General features: G+C 53.7%; 4 protein-coding genes across 9 annotated transcripts; 3 read left to right on the plus strand and 1 right to left on the minus strand.

Moving 5' to 3' along the window:
- Positions 1-2,661: 2,661 nt before the first annotated feature.
- Positions 2,662-6,913, plus strand: MRPL48 (mitochondrial ribosomal protein L48). The gene is made up of 8 exons (XM_064728749.1): positions 2,662-3,009; positions 3,373-3,425; positions 3,699-3,736; positions 4,036-4,121; positions 4,717-4,889; positions 5,948-6,050; positions 6,508-6,597; positions 6,686-6,913. The coding sequence occupies exons 1-8, from the start codon at positions 2,992-2,994 to the stop codon at positions 6,758-6,760; spliced, it is 636 nt and encodes a 211-aa protein (XP_064584819.1). The 5' UTR covers positions 2,662-2,991; the 3' UTR covers positions 6,761-6,913.
- Positions 6,914-7,849: 936 nt separating this feature from the next.
- Positions 7,850-8,425, minus strand: LOC135455521 (cytochrome c oxidase assembly factor 4 homolog, mitochondrial). The gene is made up of 2 exons (XM_064728819.1): positions 8,369-8,425; positions 7,850-8,213 (listed from the first exon to the last, which is right to left on the minus strand). Exon 2 carries the CDS (start codon positions 8,204-8,206, stop codon positions 7,952-7,954), a length of 255 nt encoding a protein of 84 aa, XP_064584889.1. The 5' UTR covers positions 8,207-8,213; positions 8,369-8,425; the 3' UTR covers positions 7,850-7,951.
- On the plus strand, positions 8,417-17,730 carry PAAF1 (proteasomal ATPase associated factor 1). Of its 6 annotated transcripts, none has more exons than XM_064728691.1 (12): positions 8,417-8,578; positions 8,659-8,696; positions 9,078-9,181; positions 9,468-9,557; positions 13,343-13,441; positions 14,049-14,199; positions 15,206-15,400; positions 15,530-15,621; positions 15,907-16,022; positions 16,601-16,683; positions 16,921-17,003; positions 17,318-17,730. In XM_064728691.1, the coding sequence occupies exons 1-12, from the start codon at positions 8,532-8,534 to the stop codon at positions 17,393-17,395; spliced, it is 1,176 nt and encodes a 391-aa protein (XP_064584761.1). In that variant the 5' UTR covers positions 8,417-8,531; the 3' UTR covers positions 17,396-17,730. The 6 variants fall into 6 exon arrangements, with proteins under 6 accessions (XP_064584761.1, XP_064584751.1, XP_064584796.1 ...); XM_064728681.1 differs by having other exon boundaries at positions 8,419-8,578; positions 8,656-8,696; XM_064728726.1 differs by lacking the exons at positions 8,417-8,578; positions 8,659-8,696; positions 9,078-9,181; positions 9,468-9,557 and adding an exon at positions 13,057-13,121.
- Positions 17,731-17,817: 87 nt separating this feature from the next.
- Positions 17,818-21,526, plus strand: DNAJB13 (DnaJ heat shock protein family (Hsp40) member B13). Its single transcript, XM_064728737.1, has 8 exons — positions 17,818-18,045; positions 18,564-18,667; positions 18,850-19,011; positions 19,231-19,388; positions 20,048-20,161; positions 20,758-20,871; positions 20,958-21,034; positions 21,336-21,526. The coding sequence occupies exons 1-8, from the start codon at positions 17,978-17,980 to the stop codon at positions 21,487-21,489; spliced, it is 951 nt and encodes a 316-aa protein (XP_064584807.1). The 5' UTR covers positions 17,818-17,977; the 3' UTR covers positions 21,490-21,526.
- The last annotated feature ends 3,137 nt before the right edge of the window (positions 21,527-24,663 follow it).

Below are 24,663 nucleotides of genomic sequence, written 5' to 3' on the forward strand. Positions count from 1 at the left end.
GTGATCCCCACTGCCTCCTTTGACAGTGGCTCAGGGCCCTCCACCTTTTGCTGGATGAGTCTTTGCCTTTCACTAGTTTTTGCCCATTTTCCTCCACTCTGCCCTCAAAGTTTGGTGTTTTAGGAGGTTTCCAGGTGCATCCTGGCCCCTCCTGTTTAAACCTTGGCTGGGAGATTGTTCCAGAGCATCTCTGCTGTGATAGTCAGGGAAAAGGATGTTGCCCCATGTTTAGTTTTGAAAGTCTTTCTATTTTTGATCCTTTCATTTATATACCCTCAATGTGATGAACTGCATCACCAAGGGTTGGGGTTTTTTCCCCCAGGCCTTGGAGTACCAGAGAACTAAAAGAGGGAAATGTGTCTTTAATCAAGTGATTAAATTTAAGCAAGTTTTAATAGATATGAGCAGAATCTCCCATCCAGCTCTACACCTGGCATCTGGGAGTGCTTCCACACTGGTTGTGTGGCTGAAAAAGGGAATCCAGCCTGGCCTGACATGATGTCAAACTTTAAATGCAGACATTGTCCTTATTTTTGTGTCAGGGTTCATTCCAGGATCTTTCCCATGAGTCCCAGGGAAAACAACAGCTGAAGGCAGAGGAGGAGACACGTGAAACAGAGGTTTTCTTCTGCGGTCTGTTTGAACACTTCTTGATTGTTTTCATCATTGGATGAGTCTGAAAAGAAGTGGAAGCGAGACATGGGAAGCCTTAAACAGGAGAAAGAGCTTCCTGGAGTTTTTAAGTGTGGTGCAGGAAAAGGAAGTCATCGAGTCTCCTCAACTTCTCCATGTAAATGTCACAAAAAGGTTTGCATAGTAGGAGTCCCAGTAAAATATCTGTATTGTATTTGAATATCTGTGTCTAGGCCTTGCCCTGATGAGCCCTGGTTGTTGTAGATGGGCTGCAGCTGTGATGTCCTTCATTGGGCTGTAGGTGTGGCCAGTGAAGGTAACTGGGATAAAAGGGGGTGGACTTGGCCAGGCAGGGACAGCCTGGAAGGAACTCTGACCAAGAAGCAGCAACAGGCAGAAATCTGTGCCCCTGATGTGATGGAGATATGTAGCCTGAGAGCTGTGGAGGCAGAAGGTATAGGACTGTGGAAATATGATAACAACAAGTTTGGAAGTGGTGCTCCTGCAACAGGGATGTGAAATGATGCAAAAGGCAAAGAAAGGCATGTTGCAGTTGGAAATAAGGACTGTGTCCTAACAGAGAGGGTGCTCAGCCACCAGAACAAGCTGCCAAGAGCAGCACTAGCTTTGTATCCAGGGAAAATGGAGAGGAGCCTTTGTGACAAAGATGCTTTCACGGGGAGAGGAGCGATCTGCTTCCATAGAGCCATAAGTCACTGGAAACCCATCGAGTGCGACGTGCAGGAGAGTGAATTCCCTGATTTAACAGTCCCTTTTGGCCTTCAAATGTATCCACCTATGATGGATGGCAGAGACATTGCTCACTGCAGGAGAGGTGGACTTGTTTCTCACGGAGACACAGAGGACAGCAGCAATCCCTGCAATCTGTTCCTGCCCCGCCCCACACTCAGCCACGTTTTGGGGCTGGAACAAAGGTGAGTCCCCAGGAGGGGCAGAGGGAATTAAGGGGTGCAGTCCCACTCCATTGGGAGGGCAGGGAGTTAGGAGTCACTTTGATTCATTGTGGTGCTCAAGGCCAGGTGGGATCAAAGGGCAGGCAAACTTCCACGTGGGCAGTTCTGTCACGTCCTGGGAGCGCCAGGAAAACACAGCTCAGAGCTGGGAACACGTGTCCTTGCACTGTGGGGCAAAGAGCAAAGGTGCCTTGGAGTCCTCTGCTCTCTGCATGTGCTGGGCAGGTGCAGACACACAGCTTGTCCCTTCACATTCCTTCTGTCCCCTCTAGCACAGACAGATGGACATCAAGGGTATCCAGTGTGTGTCTGGAGCTCCAGGCACTGAGAAATGCAGGACAGGGATGGGTCACAGAGCAGGACATGAACTTGCCACGTGGATGAGCTGAGGGGGAAAGTCCATCAGGAGTTCTGACAGCTCTGAGAGAGTTGGAGCAGCCACCAGGGTGGGAAATTCTGACTCAAAATCTGGATCCCAGGCAGGCAACAGCTCCAAGAAGGGGGCTCGGGGATGTGGGCTCCAGAGTGAGAACCTGCTGTGGAAGCAGGGGGAACTGGAGCCACACTGGAGACAGGGGAGCCAGGAGGAGGAAAAAGAACCCGTGGGAAATTAAAGTTTGTGTGGAAGAGGCAGTGAGACACAGGATGTGATTTCCTAAGCTAACTCCAGACTGTCAGGCCTGGCAGGCAGAAGACTACAAGCCCATCTCCTCCCAGACAGATCCCCTGATGACCTGCTCTCCCACTGGGAAATCAGAGAGTAGGTCCCTGCCAGCCCAGCCTTCCTACTCTTGGAATTTCGTGATTATAAATATTTTATTTTTTTAAGCGATACCAAAGGCCTAATGGCCGCTGGGCCGCCACACTCAAGATGGCCGCCGCACCACGCTAGGGCGGGGCCGGGCACCGCCCTCAGCCCTGCAACGTGGCCATGCCACACTCAACATGGCCGCCGCGCCCTGATGGACGTGGCTGGGAACCAATCAGTGTGTGAGGGCGGGCGGGGGGCGGGCCGTGATGGGCGGGACGCGCGGTGATAGGCGCAGGGCAGGGTGCGCTGTGCAGCCGCTGCCGCATGGCGGCGCTGCCCACCGCGTTTTGGCCGGCGGAAACGAGGTGTCCGCCATTACTGCCCGCACGCCCGCGTCCTTCCCGCTGCCTCCTTCAGGACGCCAGGGCCCCGCCAGTACCGCGGGTTGTCCAAAAGTTGTTGCCTGCGGGAATTCTCGATGGGCGGAGCGGGGAGCTGTCCGAAAATTAGAATTTCTGGGAGGTGTCGGTGGGCGGAACGCGGGGAGCGAGCCACTGGACTGGGGGAGCTGAATGGGGGCGTACCGAGGCATTGAGGGGGAGCGCTTTAAGCGACGGACCGCGGCGCCGAAAGATGGCGGCGGTGCCGAAGGTATCGGGGATGGCCACGGGGAAGGGGAGCGGGAACGGGGAAGGACGCGGGGACAGAAGAGCGACAGCAAAGGTCTTTGCCCGAAGGATGAGCTGTTTCCTCCATCCGAGTGGAGGCGGGACAAGCACGAGGGTTGTTCATGGCCTATCCAGCCATGTCCCTGGGAGTGCTGTCCAAACGCTCCTGGAGCTGGGTCAGGCTGGTGCAGTGCCCAGCATCCCTGGGGGAAGAACCTTTCCCTGATCTCCATCTAAACCCCTCCAGACCCAGCTCCAGCCCTTGCCTGGGTCCTGTCCTAGAGGTGGAGTAACCTGGAGAAAATTCCGGCAGATCTGCCACCCTGCTGTGTTTTAACTTCTGCAGGTGCTGTGCTCGGAGAAGGGAGTGTTGCTCAGACAGGTGTTGGCCCTCAGCAGGTGAGAAAACATACCTGACCAGAAAATTGCATTTTTTTTTTCTTTTTCTTTTCCTTTTTTTTTTTTTTTTGCCATATCTTTTAATAGTGGAGTTAAGACTTTGAGCTGGGAGCTGAAAGGGATGGGGAAAAGGGGGAATGTGCTAATAGGATCAGGCTGTGCCTTTGCAAAAGGACATTTGGCCACATGTTTTCTCTTAGTGAGGGAAGTCAGAGTTATCAATTATTGACTTGTTTCCTACTGATTTTTTAATTGTTATTTTGTTTCCTACAGAGGAGCAACAGCCAGAGGAAACCTTCTGTGTGCTGCAGGTAAGGTCTGCTGTCCATCTAGTTTTGAGTCAAAAATTCAGTTCCCTCAAATAAATATTAAACACTGGAACATTTGTGGGGTTTTTTTGTGGGGAGGTGTTTAGCCAATTTTGGGTTGGGTAATTACCCAGAGCAGGTGCTCTGCCACTTCCATAAGTTTTTTTCCCAGCATTTTCTTTTTTTTTTTTGCCCTGTTTTGGCTAAGCAGGTGGTGTTATGTGACTATAATTTGGAGCTCTCAGAGCACCTGTAGCTATTTGATTGCAGATGGAAACAGTTTGCTCTGCTTGCATTTTCAGGTGATGCACTCCTGGCTCCCCACAGGTCCTACAGGTCCCGACCCACCCATGGGATTGGGAGGTTCAAATACCTGCTCCCAAAGGAGGTAGGCAGAGGGATTTCCCAAGGTGATCCTGAAGCATGTGGTGCCCCATCTCAGAGGGAGAGGCTGGATGGGGTTTGGAGAAGCCTGGAGTGGTGCAAGGTGTGCCTGCCCATGGCAGGGGCTGGAATGGGATGAGATTGAAGATTCATTCCTATCCTAACTCATGATTCTATGAAATAGCCACTCAGCACACTGCAGAAATGCTTCCTTTTGTCCAGCACATTCCAGCTTTAGAAGGGAGAAACATCCCCCGATGTTAATTAATTAATTCAATTTAAGGTTAATTAATAATTCAGTTTCACACCTGAATATTGTGAGCAGCTCTCACTTGCATGGAGCCTTTTCACACTCCCTGAGATTTGGAAAGACATCAATTTCTGTGGCAGGAGGAAACAACAAGAAGTCAGCTGCCTTTAGGCAGGAACTGAAATTAACAGCAGGTTTATTTCTACTGGTTTTACGCCTTCCTTTTTTCCTCTGGGAGAAATTAATCAAAGCACGAGTGTGTGTGAGGCCACCCAAGAGCTGAGCCTTTATTCCAGCATTGCTCAAACCAGATGCTATTTTATCCTGTTGTATTTTCTTTCTAAAACAGGCTCCAAAGAGGAGGAAGGAGAAGGTGCAGATGAAGGAGATCAGTGCTGGCACTGAGTACCAGTATGGAGACATCAACATCCAGATGACTTCCCATGACCTGTGCCTGGTGGAGCACTTTGCTCAGTATGTGCACAGGCTCTGCAACCGCCTCTGCATCCGGGTCAATGAGAGGTAGGGGAAATCTGGCCCTCTGGAACACGGCCCCTGCACATCAGGGCACACTCCAGTCTCCCTGAGGGATTCCCATTTGGGTGTCAATCCAAACCTCTCACCTGCCCTGTGCTCTTCTTTTGTGTACCTGTACCATTTTGGATGCTTTATTTACAAGCATCAATTTTTTCAGGCACTGACTTGAGCAGATTCTAAGGAAAAAATGCCTATTACATGTCCTTCCTCTGAGGAAAAGGCTTCCAGCCTGTGGGTGCAGAGCCTGGGAATTGCTGCCATGTGCTGCTGGTTTTCCTTCATGGTTTGTGATCCAGGCTCTGCATGCCTGGAACTGGAATGAGCTTGGGAAAGCCCTGAAGGTGCTGGGTGAACTTCTGCTGCTTCAGTTTAGGAGGAGAGGATGCTTCAGGTTCTCCAAAGCAGGAGAATTCCAACAGCCACTCCTCTGGCTGTAATGCCTGAGGAATGTCAGAGCATTCATTTATTCTGGAATAAAACCTGTGGGGACTCTCTAAAATGTGTGTGCTTTTCCCTTGTACCCTCTGGGGTGCCTCAGTGTGCAGAGAAAGAAAGGATTTGCCCTACAGACAGGGAATTGAGGGGAAAAGGTGGGCGGTAGGATGGAGCTTGGATGTGGGCATGAGGAAACTGGGGTCTCTGAGCGTTGAGCAGAGTCTGATCCACTCCCAGTCACATTCCCACCAAATCTGAGGTGCAAACATATTTTAAATGGTGCATTGCAGCAGCAGATTTTACTGTGTCCCAAAAGACAAAATAAGTCACAACTGTTGCTTTTCTTGAGCTGTGAAGAAGGTAAAAGTTCTCAGGCTGGTGTTTGTAGCTAATCCAGGTTTTTGCTGGCAGAGCTTCCTCCTTATCTCCTCCCAGCAAAACACCCAGCCTCTGCCAGCCCCTGGTTTGCAAGATACATCCTTTGCATAATTAATTTCCCCTGCAAAGTTAATCTCCTTGCCCATTCTGTGCTGGGGAGGGTGGATATTTACGGGATTCATCCCTGCAAATGTCCTGCCTGTGCTAAGCCCTGCCCTCTGCTCCTGCAGCTACGCCATGCCCACCAAAACCAACGAGGTGCTGCTCCTGGAAGAGAGGGGATCCAAAATGCAGCTGGATGCAGTCCTTACCACCCACCAGAGGGTTGTCCAGGTAGGAGCTGGCATCCCATCACAGCCTCCACAAACCCCTCAAATTGGGGCAGTTTGGGCAGAAATGGAAGCAAAAAGTCTGGTTATGTTTTCTGCTGAGTGTTGCTCCTAAACTAGAAGCCCAGGGGGAATTCCTGGCTCTGTGTTTCAGGCAGAAGATTTATTATCTATTTTCTGCTGAGTAATTGATATGAGGGGTAGAAGAGTCATGTTTGGAGATGGGTGAGGGCAGAAACTCCCAGGGATGGATGGGATATTGGGAAGGAATATGTGAAGGGTGGGGAGGGCCTGGCATGGGGTGCCCAGAGAAGCTGGGGCTGCTCCATCCCTGGGGGTGTTCAAGGGCAGGCTGGAACAACCTGGGACAGTGGAAAGGGTCCCTGGGTGATCTTTAATGTCCCTTCCAAGCCAGAGTCTCTGGGATTGTTCTCCTGCAGCTCTGTCACTTCTGCTTTCAGATCCGCGGTTTGAGCTCCACGTTTGCTCCCATCCTGCTGGAGGTCATCCAGAGCAGCCAGCCTGAGGGGGTGCACCTGCTGATGAAACAGGTATGGTTACACTTCCCAGTGCTTCCCTTTGGGGAGCAGGGAGCTTTTGTGTGATCCTGATTTGTGGTGGTGTTCCCTCCCTGCACAGCACACGGAAGCCGATTTCAAGAGCCGGCTGAAGGCTCGACCAGAGCTGGAGGAGCTGCTGGCAGAGATGTCCTGAGGTGAGGAGCAATGTGCTGCCATCCATGGGCTGTTCCAGCCTCCAGAGGGTGCCTCCATGAGCTCTGTCCTGGTAACTTTGTGAACTGGGAGGAATTCCCACTCTTGGCAACCAGCTTGTCTCAGTAAAAATAAACTATGTGTTTATATCTCACTGGTTTGTACTGGGAGAAAATGTGGCACAATGGAATGTGGGTTTGCTTTCCTTCCTTTTTTATTTAATTTCTTTTTTAATTCCTGGCTGTTGTGGTTTTGGTAGGTGGGTATTTCTGCAGAAATCTCTGTGCATGAATAGTGCTGTGCTGCAACAGTCCCAGGAATTGTTACAGCCAAATTTGATGGATGCCAAGAGAAACTGTTCCAGAAACTGGCTGGTTTGTTTGGAGGCTTTTTTTATCCCTTTCTAAAGACCAGCTTGTGGAAAAGAGAAAAATAATTCATTTATTTACACTTTTCTCCCAAACTGGGGCTGTCCAGGTGTTGCTTGTGCTTCCATGCCCAGCCTCTTGGTATTCCCAGCACGCACATCCCTGGGAAATAGCCTGGAACCTTCCTTCTGACAGAAGTAATTTTATTTTCTTTCTCATGGCTTATTTGCCAGCAGGTGGTGGTCAGATGAGAATCCCTTTTTCTCCCATTCCTAATTTTTTCTGTGGCTTCCCAGGAGATAAATCCCATCCTGTGGGACATGAGGTTATCACTGCTGAGAAAAGCCTTAGATGGCACAGAGGACATGGAGTAAAAATTCATGGCAAGGTTTTTCCAGCCTGAGTGCTGTGAATGCTCCTGGATTTGGACATTTTGGGCTGGAAATCCACAACCACAGAACAATTTTGGTTGGAAAAGACCTCTGGAATCATTGAATCCAAGCTATGCCCAGTCCCCACCTTGTCACCAGCCTAGAGGACCGAGTGCTGTGTCCAGTCATTCTTGGGGACTCCAAACCTCTCTGGGCAGTCCCTACAAATGTTGAAAACCCCTTTCCATGAGGGAATTCCTGCTGATGTCCCACCTGAATGTACCACGGCACAGCTCGATGCTGTATCCTCCAAACCAGCCCCCCTCTCCCACTGGCACACACCAAGCCGAGCGCTGACCAACTCCAGGTTTATTTCCCAGCAATTCCACCTGGGTTTTTAAGAAGTTGGATAAAAACCAAGCCCGAAAGGAGGGGTCTGTCGGTCCGGGGGTGTCAGTCCGGGGGCTGGGCCGGGCCGGTGCCGCGCTGCCGCTGCTGCTGGGCCATGCAGGCTCCGAAGGCGCGGACCTGCTCCTGGCAGTGCCGCCAGTCCCGCCGCTCGGCCATGCACTCCTGCAGCTGCCGGTGCTGCTCCAGGCAGCCGCTCCGCGCGATCCTGGCGTCCAGCGGGTCCTCGCCCTCCTCTTCCTCCTCCGAGCCCCGCTTTGCCGCCGCCGCGCCGCTCCAGCCGTGCCCGGGCCTCGCCATGGGGGCGCTGCGGGCGGGACAGGCGGCCGTGTCCTTCGGGAGCACCTCACCCCAGCCCTGCGTGCCCAGCGCCCTCCTCTCCTCCCGAGGGTCCCCATTCCCAGGAATTTCCAGCCCCCTCCACGATCCCCTCCCTCCCCATCCATGCCTTAGCCCCCGTACCAGCGCAGCGCGGTCCCTTTAAGGCGGGAGCTCGGCACGGCGCTTCCGGGATGTGGCCCAGCCGCGGCGGCGCTCGCTGATTGGCTGGTTTCTCCCCTTTCCGCTCGCGCGGGGGCTGACGGGAAGCAAGGAGGCGGAAGTGTGTGCGGCTACCTCGGCAAAGATGGCGGCGACGCTGCGGATCCAGAGCGACTGGAGCCGGGCGCTGAGGTGGGAACGGTCCCTTTCTTTGTCCCTGTCCTTGTCCTGCTCCCTGCCCCGCTCACAGCCGCTTGTTCTCTCTGCAGCAGGGACGAGGGCGAGGCGTGGCTGAGCTGCCGCAGCCCCGGTGAGTGGCCTGAAGAGGCCTCGAGGGAGGCGTGAGGGTGAGACGGGATCAGGGAGGATCGAGGGGGGTCTGGGGGTGAGGGGTGTTCAAAGACAAACGGATGGGGGTGCCCGGGGGATCCTTTGGGATAGGGGTGGGATGTGTGTTAGCAGGGAATGGGGCTGATGCGGTGCCTTGCTGTCCCTTGGTTTAAAGGGACTGGGGTGGTTTGGGGATCCCCTTGGTTTTCAAGGGTGTGGGGTCATGGAGAGAGCCTGAGGACGGCAGGAGGGGATGGGGGTGTCTGAGTCCTTGCGGGTGAGGAGGTTGGGGTCCCTCTGAGTTGGGAGGGGACGTTTGGGGTTGCTGTGGGTGCTGTGACTGATGACCACTGTCCCCCAGGGAAGGCCACCCTGTATGGCAGCGTCACCCGGCGTGGGCTCAGCTCCGACGGCGTCCCAGACATCGTGGCCTCCGAGGGATTCGTGGTCGGGGAAGTCACCAAGGTGCCAGGGCTGGGGGAGAGGGGTTGGGGACATTCCCTGTACCTAAAGGGGCTGCTCTGAGAGCCTAAGCTGTCACCCTGCCCTGCACAGTCCTGTCCTGCTGTGCAGGGCCCTGGAGCTGGTCCCTACCTGTATCCTGAGGACATGAGCCCCACACTGACCCTCCCATCATTTTTCAAACTCTGGGATCCCACAGCTGGGTCCAGTCCACAGTTCTACCTGGGCAGTCTCTGTTTCAGGACTAACAGCACTCCTAATTCCTTTTTTTCCTTATTTCTCCTCCTAGAAAAGCATCCTCATTTCTTGTCCTCATGAAAATGTGTCCACCAAGTTCCTGGCTCCATACACGAGTTTTTGCAGGATTCATCAGCAAAGTGTGAGTAGCTCTGTGGGGTGGGAGTCTCTGGGTGTGGCTGGCAACTCTCACATCCCTGTCTGTGGTGTCCTTACAGTGAGGGGTGGCCTGGAGTGTGGATCTGCACGGGAGGGGTTGCAGTGCAGATGGAACTTGTGGTTTAGGGATGGTGTTCCCACTGAAACACCCTGGACCACAAGCCACTGACTCCTTCCCTCTTCTTCAGTAGGATAAAAATGGGGATTGGAGGCAAAAAAGGCAAAGATTGGGGTTGAGATGAAGCAATTTACTGAGAATAGCAATGGAGTTGAAAAAAGCAACAGTAGCAACAGCATTAATTAATAAAATGTACAGGACAGGGAATAGAACTGCTCACCACAAGGAACTTGTGCAACCAAATATCCCAAATGTGCTCCTTCCTGCTTGTGTAAGTATTAACCCTGTCCTGGCCAGAACCAGGACATTCCCCACCCCTCATTCTATCCCATCTACTCATGCCTAGATCCCACACCACCCAACCATATCTATACACACAAAAGCACAGGAATCATTCCCTTCATCACAGGTAGTCCTTCCTCAATGTCTCAGAATATGAGTTTATATCCATTGTACTGCTCCTCCTTGTCACCAGTGGACTTCCAATCTCTCTCATTGCTATCCAGGGGCTTCTTTAGCTGACTTTTAAAATCTTCTGATTTTTCTTCTCCTGCTGTCATTTTTTCACTTGTGCTTTGAGCCTTATGAAATCAATCCTTTAAGACCTTGGTGTGTTCAGCATTTTCCTTGGGAGCTCTTCTAAATGCCTGATCTTTTGCAAGGCCTGGCTTTGTAAGGCTGGGCAGCAGGCAGGACAGCGTGCTCACGGCAGATGGGGCAGGTGCTGGAATGTTCCAGGAGCCACGTCCTGATGCACTCCCTGTGGAATTCATGGCCGCACTCCAGCTCACACGCGCTCCTGCCCAGCTCCTCGTGGCATATGGAGCAGGGATCATCACTGCAGGCTGCCTGTTCCCTGGGCTGTGTTTCCACATAGGAGCAGGGTTTCACTCTGTAGTCCCAGATGAAGGCCTTTAATTTGAGCACCCTCAGGTTCCTGCTCCAGGTGATGGATGACAGCGCCTTGGCGTAGAGCGGCGGCGCGCTCCTCCTCAGCGCCTGCCACATGTCCCACGTGCAGCAGGCCCTGTCCAGATCATCCAGGCACCGACTGTTGTGTGCATTCCCAAAGAGTATGTCAGCCATGGAGAGCTCTGTCAGGTACTGCACCCCTTCCAGCCTGCTGCTCCAGCTGTCCCTCCGCTGCAGCAGCTCCTCGGCGGTGTAGGCCGCCCTGACGCTGCCCACCAGGCGCGTCCACAGGCTGTGCCTGCCCGGCCTGCTGCCGAGCCCCCTGTCGATGGCAGCGTCCCGGGACAGGCGGCCCAGCTGCTGGGCCTCACAGCTGTCCAGCCACACGTCCACGTGGGCCCCTGCAAACCAGCACTCGTACAGCCACAGCAGCAGGGACTGATCGGCACGGCGCCTGAAGCGTTCGCACACTGACCACAGCTTCCAGTAGGATTCGCTCATTGCCTCTGCCTCCTCCTCTGAGGACTCTTCCTCCTCTTCATCGTCTTCATGCCTCACTAAGGAAACGAATTCAGTGTTGGATGTGTTCTGTTCAGGAGCGACTGCTCCCAGCGTGGGTTGTTCCTCTGGTGCAGCTGCAGTTTGAGTGGCCTCGCTGTTTGTTGGCCTGTTCTCCTCCTCTTGCTCCCGAGGGGGCTGGCTGGTATCCAGCAGTGCCCGATACAGAGTAGCCAGGGCCCAGCAGAGCGCTGCAAGTTGCTCCTCCCTGGAACCACGGCAGCGTTTCTCTTTCAGGTATTCTGCCACTTTAACGGGGTCCTGTATTTGTTGAGGGGTGAACTTCCAAACCACCGGAGCTGAATACTCCTTCAGAACCTGGCCAATTTTCTCCCACCTCCCGTGCCACTCATCATGATCCACTCTCTGGAAGACCTTCCCAGAAATCTCTTTTGCAACTCTGAAGATGAAGCAGACCATCAGGGTGATGTAGACCAAAGGGAGATACAGCAGACAGAACGACAATGTGCTTTCTTCAGTATCCAGAGGCAGCTCCAAAGGTGCTTTAAGAGGCTTAAAGGAGTTAAAGGAGGTGAAAAGGTTGTGAAAGTATTCGTCCCCTGCTCCCCCCACGGACTGGGAACCATTATTAATGGTCTCCTGGAGGTGGTGTATAACCTCACAGGTTATTAGCACAAAGTCCATGGACAAAAGAATCTTGAGCCATCTCTCTAAGCTGTTAAAGTGCATTATCAGGACCACACAGGGAAATATAAACCTGTACAGGTACCACTCCACGAAGAGCTGACTAAGCCACATCGTGACCAGCGACGGTACCTAACACCCCAAACACTCAGCTCCAACTTGTTTCCAGCCCGCTGCGGGCAGAGCTGTCCTTATCTCGACCCTTGGTGCCGCACGATGGCTGCTTTGGGATTGGGATGCCCGAACTGAGCGTTCCCACGCTGGGCTGGGTGCGAGGCTGCAGCGGGGAACCGGAGCACGAAGGCAGCGACTCACTGGGAACAGCAGCGGGACAGGGACGGAGCGCGGGGAGCGGGCTGGCGAGAAGGGAAGCGGGAAATTGGGACTTTTTCCCGCCGCCGCACGGAGCGGTGGGAGCGGGAACATCCTCCTGCTGGCCCTGCCCCTGCTGCTGCTGGGAGCTTAACCCTGTCCTGCCTAGAGCCCGTCTGCATTCTTAGGCCTGTCCGTGGGTTTTACCGCTGCAGCGGGTTTTTTTGTCCCCACCCACAGCCTGGAAATTCAATTTTAAAAAGGCAATGCAAGTGCAGCTCACAGGATCACAGAATTCCTAATGTCAGAGAAGATCTCTGAGATCAGAGTCCAAGCTGTCCAATCAATTCTGTTGGCGTAGAATGCTGAGCAATTGTTTTATTAAAACTATATTATATTATACTACAAAGAATACTGAAGAAAAACCCTTGAGCTAGTTGGGACACAGCTTTGACTCAACAGGCTACCAACTATCACCTGAATCCCATTAGGAACTCTCTTCAGCTAATCTTCCCAATGCATTTCACCTGTGCAAACAGGAGCAGCAAGTAGAGCCAAGAATTGTTTTCTCTTCTTCTCTCTGGGCTTCTCTAGGAAAAAACCTGGGAGAGAGAATTCTTTGTCTCTGTCCAGAGAATGTGAATGCCATACCTTCCCTGGACAGGATCCAGCCCCTTCCCCAGCTCTGCTCTCTTCCTATAGTAAAACAGGGTGCCCCAATGAAGGAAATTATTGGTATCTGACTCTGTTGATTTAGAATGCTGAACAATTGTTTTATTAAAACTATATTATATTATACTACAAAGAATACTAAAGAAAAAATCCATGACTGCCTTGAGCTAGTTGGGACACAGTTTTGACTCAACAGGCTAACAACTCTCACCTGAATCCAATTAGGAACTCTCTTCAGCTAATCTTCCCAATGCATTTCACCTGTGCAAACAGGAGCAGCAAGTAGAGCCAAGAATTGTTTTCTCTTCTTCTCTCTGGGAAAAAACCTGAGTGAGAGAATTCTCCTTCTCTCTGTTCACCTTCCCTGGACATGCTCCCTGCTGCTTGTGCAGGTTTGTGCCTCAGCATTCCTTTTTCTCCTTGCTTTGCAGAGCCATAGGCAGACAATGTACTTAGCAGGTCTCCCCCTGTACAGAACTAGGCTCTTGAGCAGCAATATTTATATTCAGAATTATATAAAGCTAATTCTTGGTGCTTTTCCCTTCCTGCAGATTACCTGCCTTGATATTTCCAGTGGTGGAGGACTCGGAGTGTCTACCAGCACAGATGGGACTATGAAAATATGGCAGGCTGCAAATGGAGAAATAAGAGTAAGAACATGTGGCTTGGATGTTTTTGGGTTTTCTGTGACATTCCTGAAGGCCATGACTTTGGTCAGGCTGTGCACACCCTGTGAGGAATCTGGCTTTTTAATGAAAAGCTAATTGAGATTGGGCATCTTGGAGGCTTTAAGTCAAATCTGTTGGAAAAGGTGGCTTCTCCCAAGGGGGATGTTGCTCAGAGAGGTACTCAGGAGTAACAGGCCACTGACAATCCCTATCCTGCATGGGAAGAAGGATTTTGGTGCTGGGGAAAAGGATTTTGGTGCTGGATTAGCCACATCCTGGCTTGTGGCCTTCCCAGTAAAGGGAAAAGCTCCTTCTTGTGGGGGATTTTTGGCAGAGGATAAAGACCTTTAACCTGTGTTTAGAAGCAAATATATTATCTTTTGCTGTGTAATTGGCTGCTCAAATGGCAGAGGAAGCCCCAAAGTCACCTCTTTGACTGCCCCAAATTCAGAGCAGTCCCTTCCAGCAATGCAGAGCCAGAGGATTTGGGGTTAATCCTGAATGCCAAGTTTTCCAGGGTGTAACTCAACAACTGCTCGGCACAAGGATGATGACAATGGAACTAGCACGTAGTTCTTTGTTTTTCCAGAGACTTCTGGAAGGCCATGTGTATGATGTGAATTGTTGCAGGTTTTTCCCATCGGGCCTCGTGGTTCTCAGCGGGGGAATGGATGCCCAGCTAAAGATCTGGTCAGCAGAAGATGCCAGCTGTGTAGTAACATTTAAAGGTCACAAAGGAGGTACAGAGCCCTTGAAATGCTTGATGTGCTGTGTGTGTACTTGCCTTGCACTCCAGGGCTGATGTCCAGTCTGCAGCCTGCTGCACTCTGTTTTTCATGTCTGGAATGTGGCATCAGATGCCCCAAACTCTACCCCAAATTCTTTCTTCCCTGAGCTGCTGTGTCCAGGCTCTGGTTTTCCCTGTCCCACGAGGTGCTGAGCTTCATTGAGAGGTTAATAAACCTGTGTCTGGCTGCCCTAAACTTGATTAACTCAAAAGCCCATCTTGTGCTGAACCTGCCTTTGTTCTTACATCATTTGGGGGGTTGGAACTTGTTCTTCAAGGTCCCTTCCCACCCAAGCCATTGTATGATCTGTTTGTGGGCATTGAAAATGCTTTTGCAGCCATGTCCCCTAACCAAACCAGATGCTGTGGCAGCACCTTGGTCACAGTGACACTGCCAGTCACTCTCAGGTGACCTTAGCCACTGTCATTCCTCCAGCCCAAACTGCTGCAGTCTGTTTGCTTGGCTTATCCTGTCCTTTGAGCTTCTGTAGGGAAAGAGCCAGTTAAATCTGCTGACCACCTGGCTGTTCTCTGCTGAGAAAACCACTGCCATTTTCAGCTCCAAATTTGACAGGAGAATAAAGTGGTTAAGGGATCTTAGTGCCAGCAGACACTGCCCTTTGGATGTTGCTGTAGCTGGACAGCAGGGGTGGAAATGAGCATGTTTCAAAGTGCCAGGCTCTTTTCTGCTCAGATTAGAGGTTAAGTTTGTGTGGCACCAGCTCGGGCTGAGGTTTTGCTGATCATTTGGTTGATAATATCTGTAATATCTCTTTGTGCCAGATGGTGGCTCTACTTTGTGGGGTTTTCTGGGAGCTGCTGCCTTCCATAGGCGCCTTTTTTTGGGAGCACAGCTTGTTACTGTCACTCTGCTGTCACTGGGGACGGTGGCCTGGAGGTGAGCTGGGGAAATGGGCTGGTTTTGTGTCTGTGTGAGCAGAGTGCTTGCTGTCCCACAGGTATCCTGGACACTGCCATCGTGGATCGGGGCAGGAACGTGCTGTCCTGCTCCAGGGATGGCACTGCCCGTCTCTGGGACTGCGGCCACTCCTCCTGCCTGGGCACCGTCGCCGACTGCGGCTCGCCCGTCAACGGCATGGCCGTGGGCACCGCTGACAGCTCCCTCAACCTGGGCTCCCCCGAGAGCCCTCCCAGTAAGGCCTTGCCCTAAAGCCCTCACCTCCCTGGCCCACGCTGCCTTGCTTGGCCCCGGTGATCCCCAGGGCTGGCAGTGCTGCTCCGTGCCCTGGTGTGTTCTTACCCGTTGTCCTTCCTTCTGCCAGGCGAGCGGGAGGTGGGCACAGAAGGGAAAATGCTGCTGCTGGCTCGAGAGGACAAGAAGCTTCAAGGAGTGGGGCTGCAGAGCAGGCAGCCGGTAAGGATCTGGGGCTGGCAGGGCACTGGGATGGGGAATTGAGCCAGGTTAAACCTAAACTGGAGGAGAGGCCAAAGCCTGGTGCAATAAAGGGATGCTCTCCCTCCTTCCTCCTGGACAGATTTTTATGTGAGGAGTAAGAATTGCTCAGGATTTAACTTGGGAACAGGGAAAACCGTATTTAAAATTAAACAGTGGCAGCTGTACTGTCTTGGGAATAAACGACAGCTTCCCTCTCGTGGGTGTCCCACGTGCCTGACACTTGGTTTGTTCCCAAATCCTCAGGTGTTCCTCTTCATGGGATCTGATGCCTTCAACTGCTGCACGTTCCTGTCAAGCACCTACATCCTGGCAGGGACCCAGGATGGGAACATCTACCAGCTGGATGTGAGAAACACCAAGTGAGTGAGTCAGGGAGTGCCTGGGGCAAACAAGCAGTGTTTGCTTGGAAAAGAGTCAGGCAGAGGGTGCTGCCACTTCCAAGGGGGGCATCCCATTGCATCCTGAGCCTCTTGCATTATGTTGATGTGCTGTATTGATATGGAAACATTGATGTAATTTTATATTTATATAATCTGTGTGCACATGCATGTAGATGAATTGGGCAGAAAACACCTTAGCATCAATATTCCCCACTCTCACACTGCCCATTTCTTTTCCCTCATGTGGATCCTGATATCACATTTATCCTGATATTTACCATGATCCTCATTCCAGCACAGGACTGGAACTGAGCTGTGGAGTTTTATTGCTGTTCCCTGCTAGCTCAGTCCATAGGAAAGACTTCTGGAATGGTTTGGGTTGGAAGGGACCTCAATGCTCATCCATTCCCACCCCTGCCATGGGCAGGGGCACCTTCCCCTGTGCCAGGGTGCTCCAAGCCCATCCAGCCTGGATTTGGACACTGCCAGGGATGCAGGGGCAGGCACAGCTGCTCTGGACAGCAATCCTCATCCCTTGTTTCTGCTCCTTTTCCCAGTGCTCCAATCCAGGTGATCCACAGGTCAGGAGCACCAGTGCTGTCCCTGCTCCCGTACAGAGATGGATTCATTGCTAGCCAAGGTAATTCCAGGGCTCTTTTGTGCCCCTAGAAATCCTAGAATCGAGTCAAGGAGCCTTGTGCTCTTTGGGCATTGTGCTCTTGCCCCTTTGCTTTGGGGTTTCCACCCTCCACATCCCTCGTACCCCTCCAAAACCCCTCCCAGGAATGTCTCACCCCCTGGAGCCTTTTCCCTCTGCAGTTTCTGTCTGCAATTAAGAGTGTGGCTCGTTTCACTAATTGCTGTGCCTTGCTTGCAGGGGATGGCACGTGCTTCATTGTTCAGCAGGACCTGGATTATGTGCTGGATCTCACTGAGGCTGACTGTGACCCCGTGTACAAGGTGGGAATGTCCCTCAGGAGAGGGTGGCCAGGGAAAGCTGATGCCAGGCAGGAGGCACTGCCTTCACCTCAGGCAGAGATTGACTTCTGAGCTTATCTTTGTCCTTTCTACCTGAATAATGCCAATATTTTGCATAAAGCAATCCTCTGCAGAATTCCCTGGCTTTATCTCTGTTGTGCAGGAGCTGGCTGGAAGAACACCTCTGTTCCTATAAAAAGTGTGGATAAAGGGTGCTGGGAGGATCCTGAGGGTAAAAGCAATGTGTTCTGCCTAACTCATCTTGTTCCTTTTTTCCTTTTTTCCCCCTTCTTCAGGTGGCTTCTTGGGAGAAGGAGATCTACACGTGCTGCAGGGATGGGATAGTGAGGAGATACCAACTTTCTGACCTTTAGGTGTTTGAAGGGGCCAAAAAAGGAGAAACACGTGGGAAAGGCTCTTCCAAGCTGATTTTCCTGGGATCTGTGTGTACAGCTTTGAGGCTGTTGCCATGACCAGGCTCCATACACAGTGTTTTTGTAACAGGATATATTTTTTTCCTCCTACACAAATGGGATCAATTTTTAATTTAGAGAGGATCTTGTGTTGCAGTGATGTTGTGGTTGCATTTCCAGTGCTGAAAATACGCTGTTTGTAGTGGGGGGATTAAACAAATAAAGGGGGAGAAGAGGGAGTGCAGTGAAAGTGACTGTCACAGGATGGAGTGAAATAAACCGCTGCTTTGGTAACACCTGTTATCAGCATTCCTTTTAATACATAACATGTGTTATATGTTATACATGTGCTATATGTTAATACACGTGTTATATGCTAATACATGTGTTTCCATGGGAACTTGGGGATTTTTTAAGAAAAGAGGTGCGGGGTGAGGACTGAGTGAGCCCGGCAGAGTGCGGAAGTAAGCATGAGAACTGCATTTCCCGTGGTGCCCCGCGCGGCGCGGACCGGAAGTCCTGTCGCTATAGCAACGCGACGCCATGGGGCTGGACTACTACGCTGTGCTGGAGCTGGACCGCGGCGCCACCGCCGACGACATCAAGAAGGCGTGAGGGGACCCTCGGCATCAGAGCGACCCCCGCGGCCGGAAGGGAGCCGGGGGTGGCCGTGCTGGGCCTTGGACAGTGGGAAAGGGTCTGGGGGTGTGCGGGCAGCCCAGGCTGATGGGGGAATGGAGGGGCCGGGGGGCGCTCTGAGGGCTGCAGTCCCTCGGCTCTGCTCTGCAGCCAGGCTGGGAGAGCTCACCTGGAGACGAGAAGGATCCAGGGAGTGCTCAGAGCCTCTGCAAGGGCTCCAGGAGAGCTGGAGAGGGACTGGGGGCAAGGCCTGGAGGGACAGAACACAGGGAATGGCTCCCGCTGCCAGAGGGCAGGGATGGATGGGGGATTGGGGGTGGCCAGGCCCTGGTACAGGTTCTCCAGAGCAGCTGTGGCTGCCCCTGGATCCCTGGAGGTTGCTCCAAGCCCTTTCCAGCCTGGGCCAGTGAAGGTGTCCCTGCCCATGGCAGGGGCTGGCAATGAGATGCTGTAAAATCCCCCTGAACCCAAACCCTCCTGTGCCCCTCAGCTATCGGACGTTGGCTCTGAAGTACCACCCGCTGAAATGCAAGGAGCCCTGGGGCCCCAAGAGGTTCCACCAGCTGGCAGAGGCCTACGATGTGCTCAGCGACCGTAAGTGGGACTGTCCCCCTCCTGGAGTGTCCTGCTCCCTGCAGGACCAGCTCCTTCGTGACCCCCAGCCCAGCTGGGAACTGGCACACGCTTCCTGGGACCCCTCTTCTCTCTCTCCTGCACCCCAACAAAGCCTGGATTCAGGCTGGGGCTCTTCCCCCAACACCTCCTTGTTCCCTAAGCTATGAAGAAAGGCATCTACGACAAATTTGGGGAAGAAGGGCTCAAAGGTGGCATCCCCTTGGAGTACGCCAGTGACAACCCCTGGAGCGTGGGCTACGTGTTCCACAACAACCCCGAGAGAGTCTTCAGGGAGTTCTTTGGAGGGGACAACCCCTTTGCAGGTAGGCTGGGACACTTTGGGGCTCTGCCACCATTCCATGGCAGCTCTCCAGGGATGCTTCCCTGCCGTGCTGCCCTCAGATCCCTCTGGTGCTCGGGGGGGAGATCCTGGCTGCCATAAACTCTCCTGGAAAGAAAACATTGGGGGCGGTTCTGGGTGGGAGGTGAAGAGCGCGGAGCCCTGAGCCCAGTGAGGGCTGTGCCCCTGCTCCCTCCCCCAGAGTTCTTTGCCGAGGATGGCTCGGAGGTGCTGCTGCCCTTTGGGGGGCCCCGGGGCCGGGGGGCCCTGCGCAGGGACCCCCCCATCGTGCGGGACCTCTACGTGTCCCTCGAGGACCTGTTCCACGGCTGCACCAAGAAGATCAAGATCTCCCGCAGGGTAGGCAGGGGCTCTGGGGCTCCAGGGGCAGCATTTGGGGTGAGCTGTGCCCTCCCTGGGGAACGTTGGGGTTTGGGGGTGGCCCCGCCCCAGGAGCTTGTGGCAGGGAGGGAGTAGCACCAAAGGCAGGAGGAGCTGAGCCAGTGGTCACCTCCCCGGCTTGGCAAAGGGAATTCAGCACGGGAGCAGGAGCTCAGTGTGTTCTGGGCTCCCACAATTCCATTTTCACACTGCTCTGTGTCTCCTTTTTGTGCCCTTGGTGATTTCTGTCCCCCTCCTTGCTGGCCCAGCCCTGAGCCTCTCCTGCTCTAGGACATGAGGGAACAGCCCCAAGCTGTGCCAGGGGAGCTTTAGCTTGGGCATTAGGGGAAATTCCTGTACTGAAGGGATGGTCAGGCATTGGAGTAGGCTGGAGTGGAGTCCCCATTCCCCATAAAGCTGTGTGGTTGTGGCACTTGGGGATAGGGTTAGTGCTGGGGGAACATTGGACTCCATGGTCTTGGAGGGCTTTTCTGACCTAAATGACCCCACAGTCCTATGGATGTGATGATTCCATGGATCTGGGTCACGATCTGCCAGGCTCTGCCATTCAAGCCAGGCTTTGCCATTCAAACCAGGCTTGCCCTTTGTTGCTGACCCTCCCTGTGCCCTGTGCCCAGGTGATGAACGAGGATGGCCAGACCAGCACCATCAGGGACAAGATCCTGACCATCGAGGTGCAGCCGGGCTGGCAGCGTGGCACCAGGGTCACCTTTGAGAAGGAGGGAGACCAGGTGAGCACAGAGCCACACAATAACCAGGCACCCCTGCAGATCAGCTCATCCAACACCCCTGCCCAGGCAGGAACCCGTCCAGGGGGGTTTGGGATCTCTCCAGAGAGGAGATTCCATGTCTCCCACCCTGGGCAGCTGTTCCAGTCCTGTCCCACTCCATGGGAAAAGCTCTTCCATGAAGAACTTCTGCTTTCCCACTGCTGAGGGCAGCATGGCCAACAGAAGCACTCTGAGAGCCTGGATTTTCCTCAGGACAGGTTAAAGAACAAATAATAGAAAGGGCTGGCTTTCTTCCTGGCAGAAACACAGTTCTGGACAGTCATCTTCGATTAAAGATTCCTTTTTGTCTTAAGGGAAGAAAATTCCTTTCCCTTCTCTCTAGCCAGCTGAAAACAGCAACAAAAGAGGAGCAGGAGTTTGTGTCAGTTTTCCCAGTATAAAATAATGTTCAGGTTTCCAAGGACAGGTTGGATGTGGCTTGGGGCAGCCTGGGCTAGTGGAAGATGTTCCTGCCCATGGCAGGGGGTGGAACTGAGTGAATTTTAATGTCCCATCCTGGCATTCCATGACTGTGTGACCTTTTCCCCCTCAATCAGGGCCCCAACATCATTCCAGCTGACATCACCTTTGTTGTGCAAGAGAAGCTTCACCCAAGGTTCAAAAGGATCGAGAACAACCTCCTGTACGTTGCCAGCATCTCCCTGGCCAAGGTAAGGGGCCCAGGGAGGGGACACAGGGTCACCCCTGGGCCCTGGGGCTGCAGCAGCAGCTCCTGGTGGCCCTGCACGCCCGGCAGGCACTGACTGGCTGCACCCTGGACGTGTGGACGCTGGATGGGAGGCTGCTCAACATCCCCATCAACGACATTGTGGAGTAAGTGCCAGGGGAAACAGGGCTCCGAGATCACCTGGGAGGAGCTCAGGGGGCTCCAAAACCTTTTCCAGCAGGTTTGGGGCTGCAGGAGGGGGAGAGTGGGTGACTCTGTGGGTCTGGGGTCACACTGCTGGGAGCAGAGCCAAGGAGAAGACTGGGTGTGGGTGGATGCTGAAGAGAACAGGCCCTGGTGGAGCTGGAGGAGCAAATACCCTGTGAAACCCACCTGGGGCTCTGGGGATCATGGCTCTGCGCTGGGATCACCCCACAGCTCCCCTCAGCCCCTCCCTTGGCCCGGCAGCCCCAAGTACTACAAGAAGGTGCCAGGGGAGGGGATGCCGCTGGCGCAGGACCCGCAGCGCAAGGGCGACCTCTACATCTACTTCGACATCCTCTTCCCCAAGAGGCTCAGCCCCGAGGTGAAAAAACTCCTGCGAAGCGTCCTCCAACCCTAGGGACCTTCCCCCTCCTTTATCCCCCCAATAAATAGCTTTGGAGCCAGCACTGGGACTGCACAGAAGTTCTTCCAAATGCTGGGAACTCTAAGACACAGGAGCACCCTAAAATAACAGCCCTGAGGTGTGGATCGGGTCCAGCTGGATTTGTGGTCTCTGCTCTCCAGCTCCCACCCTGCAGCTGCAGCAGCCCTGAGGAGCCAAGGGAGGATTTGGGGGGATGCAGGGAGGCACCCACGGCCCAGACCCTGCCTGCCAGCCTCAGGGTTTTATTTTCCTTATCCCAGAATCTGTCCCTGCTGAAGCTGAGCCCTGACAGCACAGGGAGAGGTCAGATAACCTGTATGTTTTCCAATGGCACTCCAGGGCTGGGAGAATGCCCTGAAACTGGGAGGAAACCCTGACCTTGCTGCCATCAGAGCCCATAGGGGTGGTTTACTGCAGGTGCCAGTAAGGGATAATGGGAGGCTGTGCCGGGAAAAGCAGGACTGAAGGGAACGTGCCAGGCTGCTAGAAACGTCATTTCCAGGGAGTTAACCCCAGTAGAGAGGAATGAGGAGCCCTGAGTCCCTGTGCCTAGCCCCACACCACACTGATTATGAGTCTGGGGGAGTTCGGGCCGTTCTCTGCCGTGGGATCGCCCCGAGGGTCCCGGTTCCCCCGGGGCTGCAGTACCGCGCGTGTCCACAGGAGGGCAGCACCACTGTACCCGCTGCGCTCCTGGCTCCGGTCCCGGCCGTGACCCGCGTTCGGTCCCCGTGCTGGCCCAAAACCGCTCCCGGTTCCTTACAAAGTTCATCTCGGCTTAGCAAAAACCAGCCCCTGCTGTACAGAGCACCAGTCCTCGGTGATTTCCACTTCCCTGAAAAATCTGAGCCAGCCCCAGCCTGTTAAGCACAAGTTGAGAAGTCAAAACCCTCACCTGGACTGCTGCACTTGGAGTGAGATCCAGCTACCAATGGAATTCTGGAAACAGCCTCCAAAATGTTGTAGGAGACGACTTGAAAATGTGTCCAAAATGCTGCTCACCCCTGAGCACCACAATTCCATGTGGGATCCCGAGGGATCGCACGGCGGAGCCTCGGGGGTCCCGGCCCCGCCAGGGCTGCAGTACCGGGCGTGTCCACAGGAGGGCAGCACCGCCTGCGGAGAGCCGGTCCCGGCTGTGACCGCGTTCGGTCCCCGTGCTGGCCCAAACCCGCTCCCGCTTCCTTACAAAGTTCATCTCGGCTTTGCAAAAACCAGCCCCTGCTGCACAGAGCACCAGTCCTCGGTGATCTCCACTTCCCTGAAAAACCTGAGCCAGCCACAGCCTGTTGAGCACAAGTTGAGAGGTCAGAACCCTCACCTGGACTGCTGCACTTGGAGTGAGATCCAGCTACAAATGGAATTCTGGAAACAGCCTCCAAAATGTTGTAGGAGACGACCTTAAAATGTGTCCAAAATGCTGCTCACCCCTGAGCACCACAATTCCATATGGGATCCCGAGGGATCGCACGGCAGAGCCTCGGGGGTCCCGGCCCCGCCAGGGCTGCAGTACCGGGGGTGTCCACAGGAGGGCAGCACCGCCTGCGGAGAGCCGGTCCCGGCTGTGACCGCGTTCGGTTCCCGTGCTGGCCCAAACCCACTCGCGGTTCCTTACAGAGTTCATCTCGGCTTTGCAAAAACCAGCCCCTGCTGCACAGAGCACCAGTCCGCAGTGATATCCAGTTCCCTGGAAAACCTGAGCCAGCAAAAGCTCAGCCAGGCATTGGGATGGACAGGTCAGAACCCTCACGTGGACTGCTGCACTTGGAGTGAGACCCAGCTAAAATAGAATTCTAGAAACAGCCTTCAAAATGCTGTAGGATACTGCTTTGAAATGTGTGCAAAGGGCAGCAGCTCCTGACGTCTGAGCAGCACAATTCTATGTGAGATCCCGAGGGATCGCCCCGAGGGTCCCGGCCCCGCCGGGGCTGCAGTACCGCGCGTGTCCACAGGAGGGCAGCACCGCCTGCCGTGTTTAGCGCTGTGCCCGGGCAGTCCCGGCTCTGGTCCCGGCCCAAGCCCCGCGTTCGGTCCCAGGGCTGGTCCAAACCCCGCGTTCGGTTCCTTACAAAGTTCATCTCGGCTTTGCAAAAACCAGCCCCTGCTGCACAGAGCACCAGTCCGCAGTGATCTCCACTTCCCTCGAAACCCAGGCTGAACCAAGGTGAGTACAAGACTGGACAGGTCAGAACCCTCACCTGGACTGCTGCACTTGGAGTGAGAGTAAAACGGAAATCAAGAATTAAAAAAAAAGAAAGAGGGAGTAGCTGTCAGAACGTGTCTGTGAGCACACACAACCCTGCTCTGTCAGGTATTTTGTATTTTTCCTTCAGACCTCTGAAGCTGTTCTTCCTGGTCGCATGTCATTAGCATATAATTAGGGTGCCAGATCTGTACCATTTTCCTGTCTGCCTAATGGGGTGAGTTCCTGAGGTTTCTGGGGAGCTTTGTTCCTCCCAAGCTGAGGTCAAACAGTTACCCAGTCATTCCTTCCCTCCTGCTATTTATAAGCCACAAGGAGCAGGATGTGGTAACATTCTCCTGTGGTTCACCGTGAGGAAAAGATCCCATTTCTCTTTGGAGACAATCCCCAACAGCTCACCAGTAGCAGAACTTCTTTTATGGAGTGAAAACGGGGGAAACCTCTGTGTGTGTGTGTGTTTGTGTCCTGCCTTCCAGGTCCAGCAGCAGAGGAAGCCTTGGTGAGAACTGTGCTCCCCTTCTGCCCCTCCGCACTTCTCCCTCCTCCTCATCAGTCATTCAAACTGAAAGCTCTTCCTCAAATCAGACCCTGTGTTTTCCCCCAAAATCCCCGTTTTGTCCTCAAGGGTTGCAGTGCTCTGTGCAGAAATTGCAGCCAAGTGTTGGAGCATCCTCAGAAGTGCCCAGAGGGGATGACACCAACACGTGGAATCCTTCCTGAGCCTGTGTCCGTGTCCTGGCCCTTCTCGGAGTGACTGTGAGTGAACAAAGGAGCCCTGAAGGCTCCATAAAGTCTCCTGGATTGCAGGGAGGAGCAGGGATGCTGGAAATGCAGCTGGAAAAGCAATTATTGCCTTCGCCAGCACGGGAGCCCCAGCCCCTCTTCAGCTGCGCACAAAGGGAGGGACAAGAGGCTCCCTGAGACCCAAACCCTTCTGAATGGTG

The sequence above is a fragment of the Zonotrichia leucophrys genome, chromosome 1, assembly GCF_028769735.1.
Source record: "Zonotrichia leucophrys gambelii isolate GWCS_2022_RI chromosome 1, RI_Zleu_2.0, whole genome shotgun sequence".
NCBI lineage: Eukaryota > Metazoa > Chordata > Aves > Passeriformes > Passerellidae > Zonotrichia > Zonotrichia leucophrys.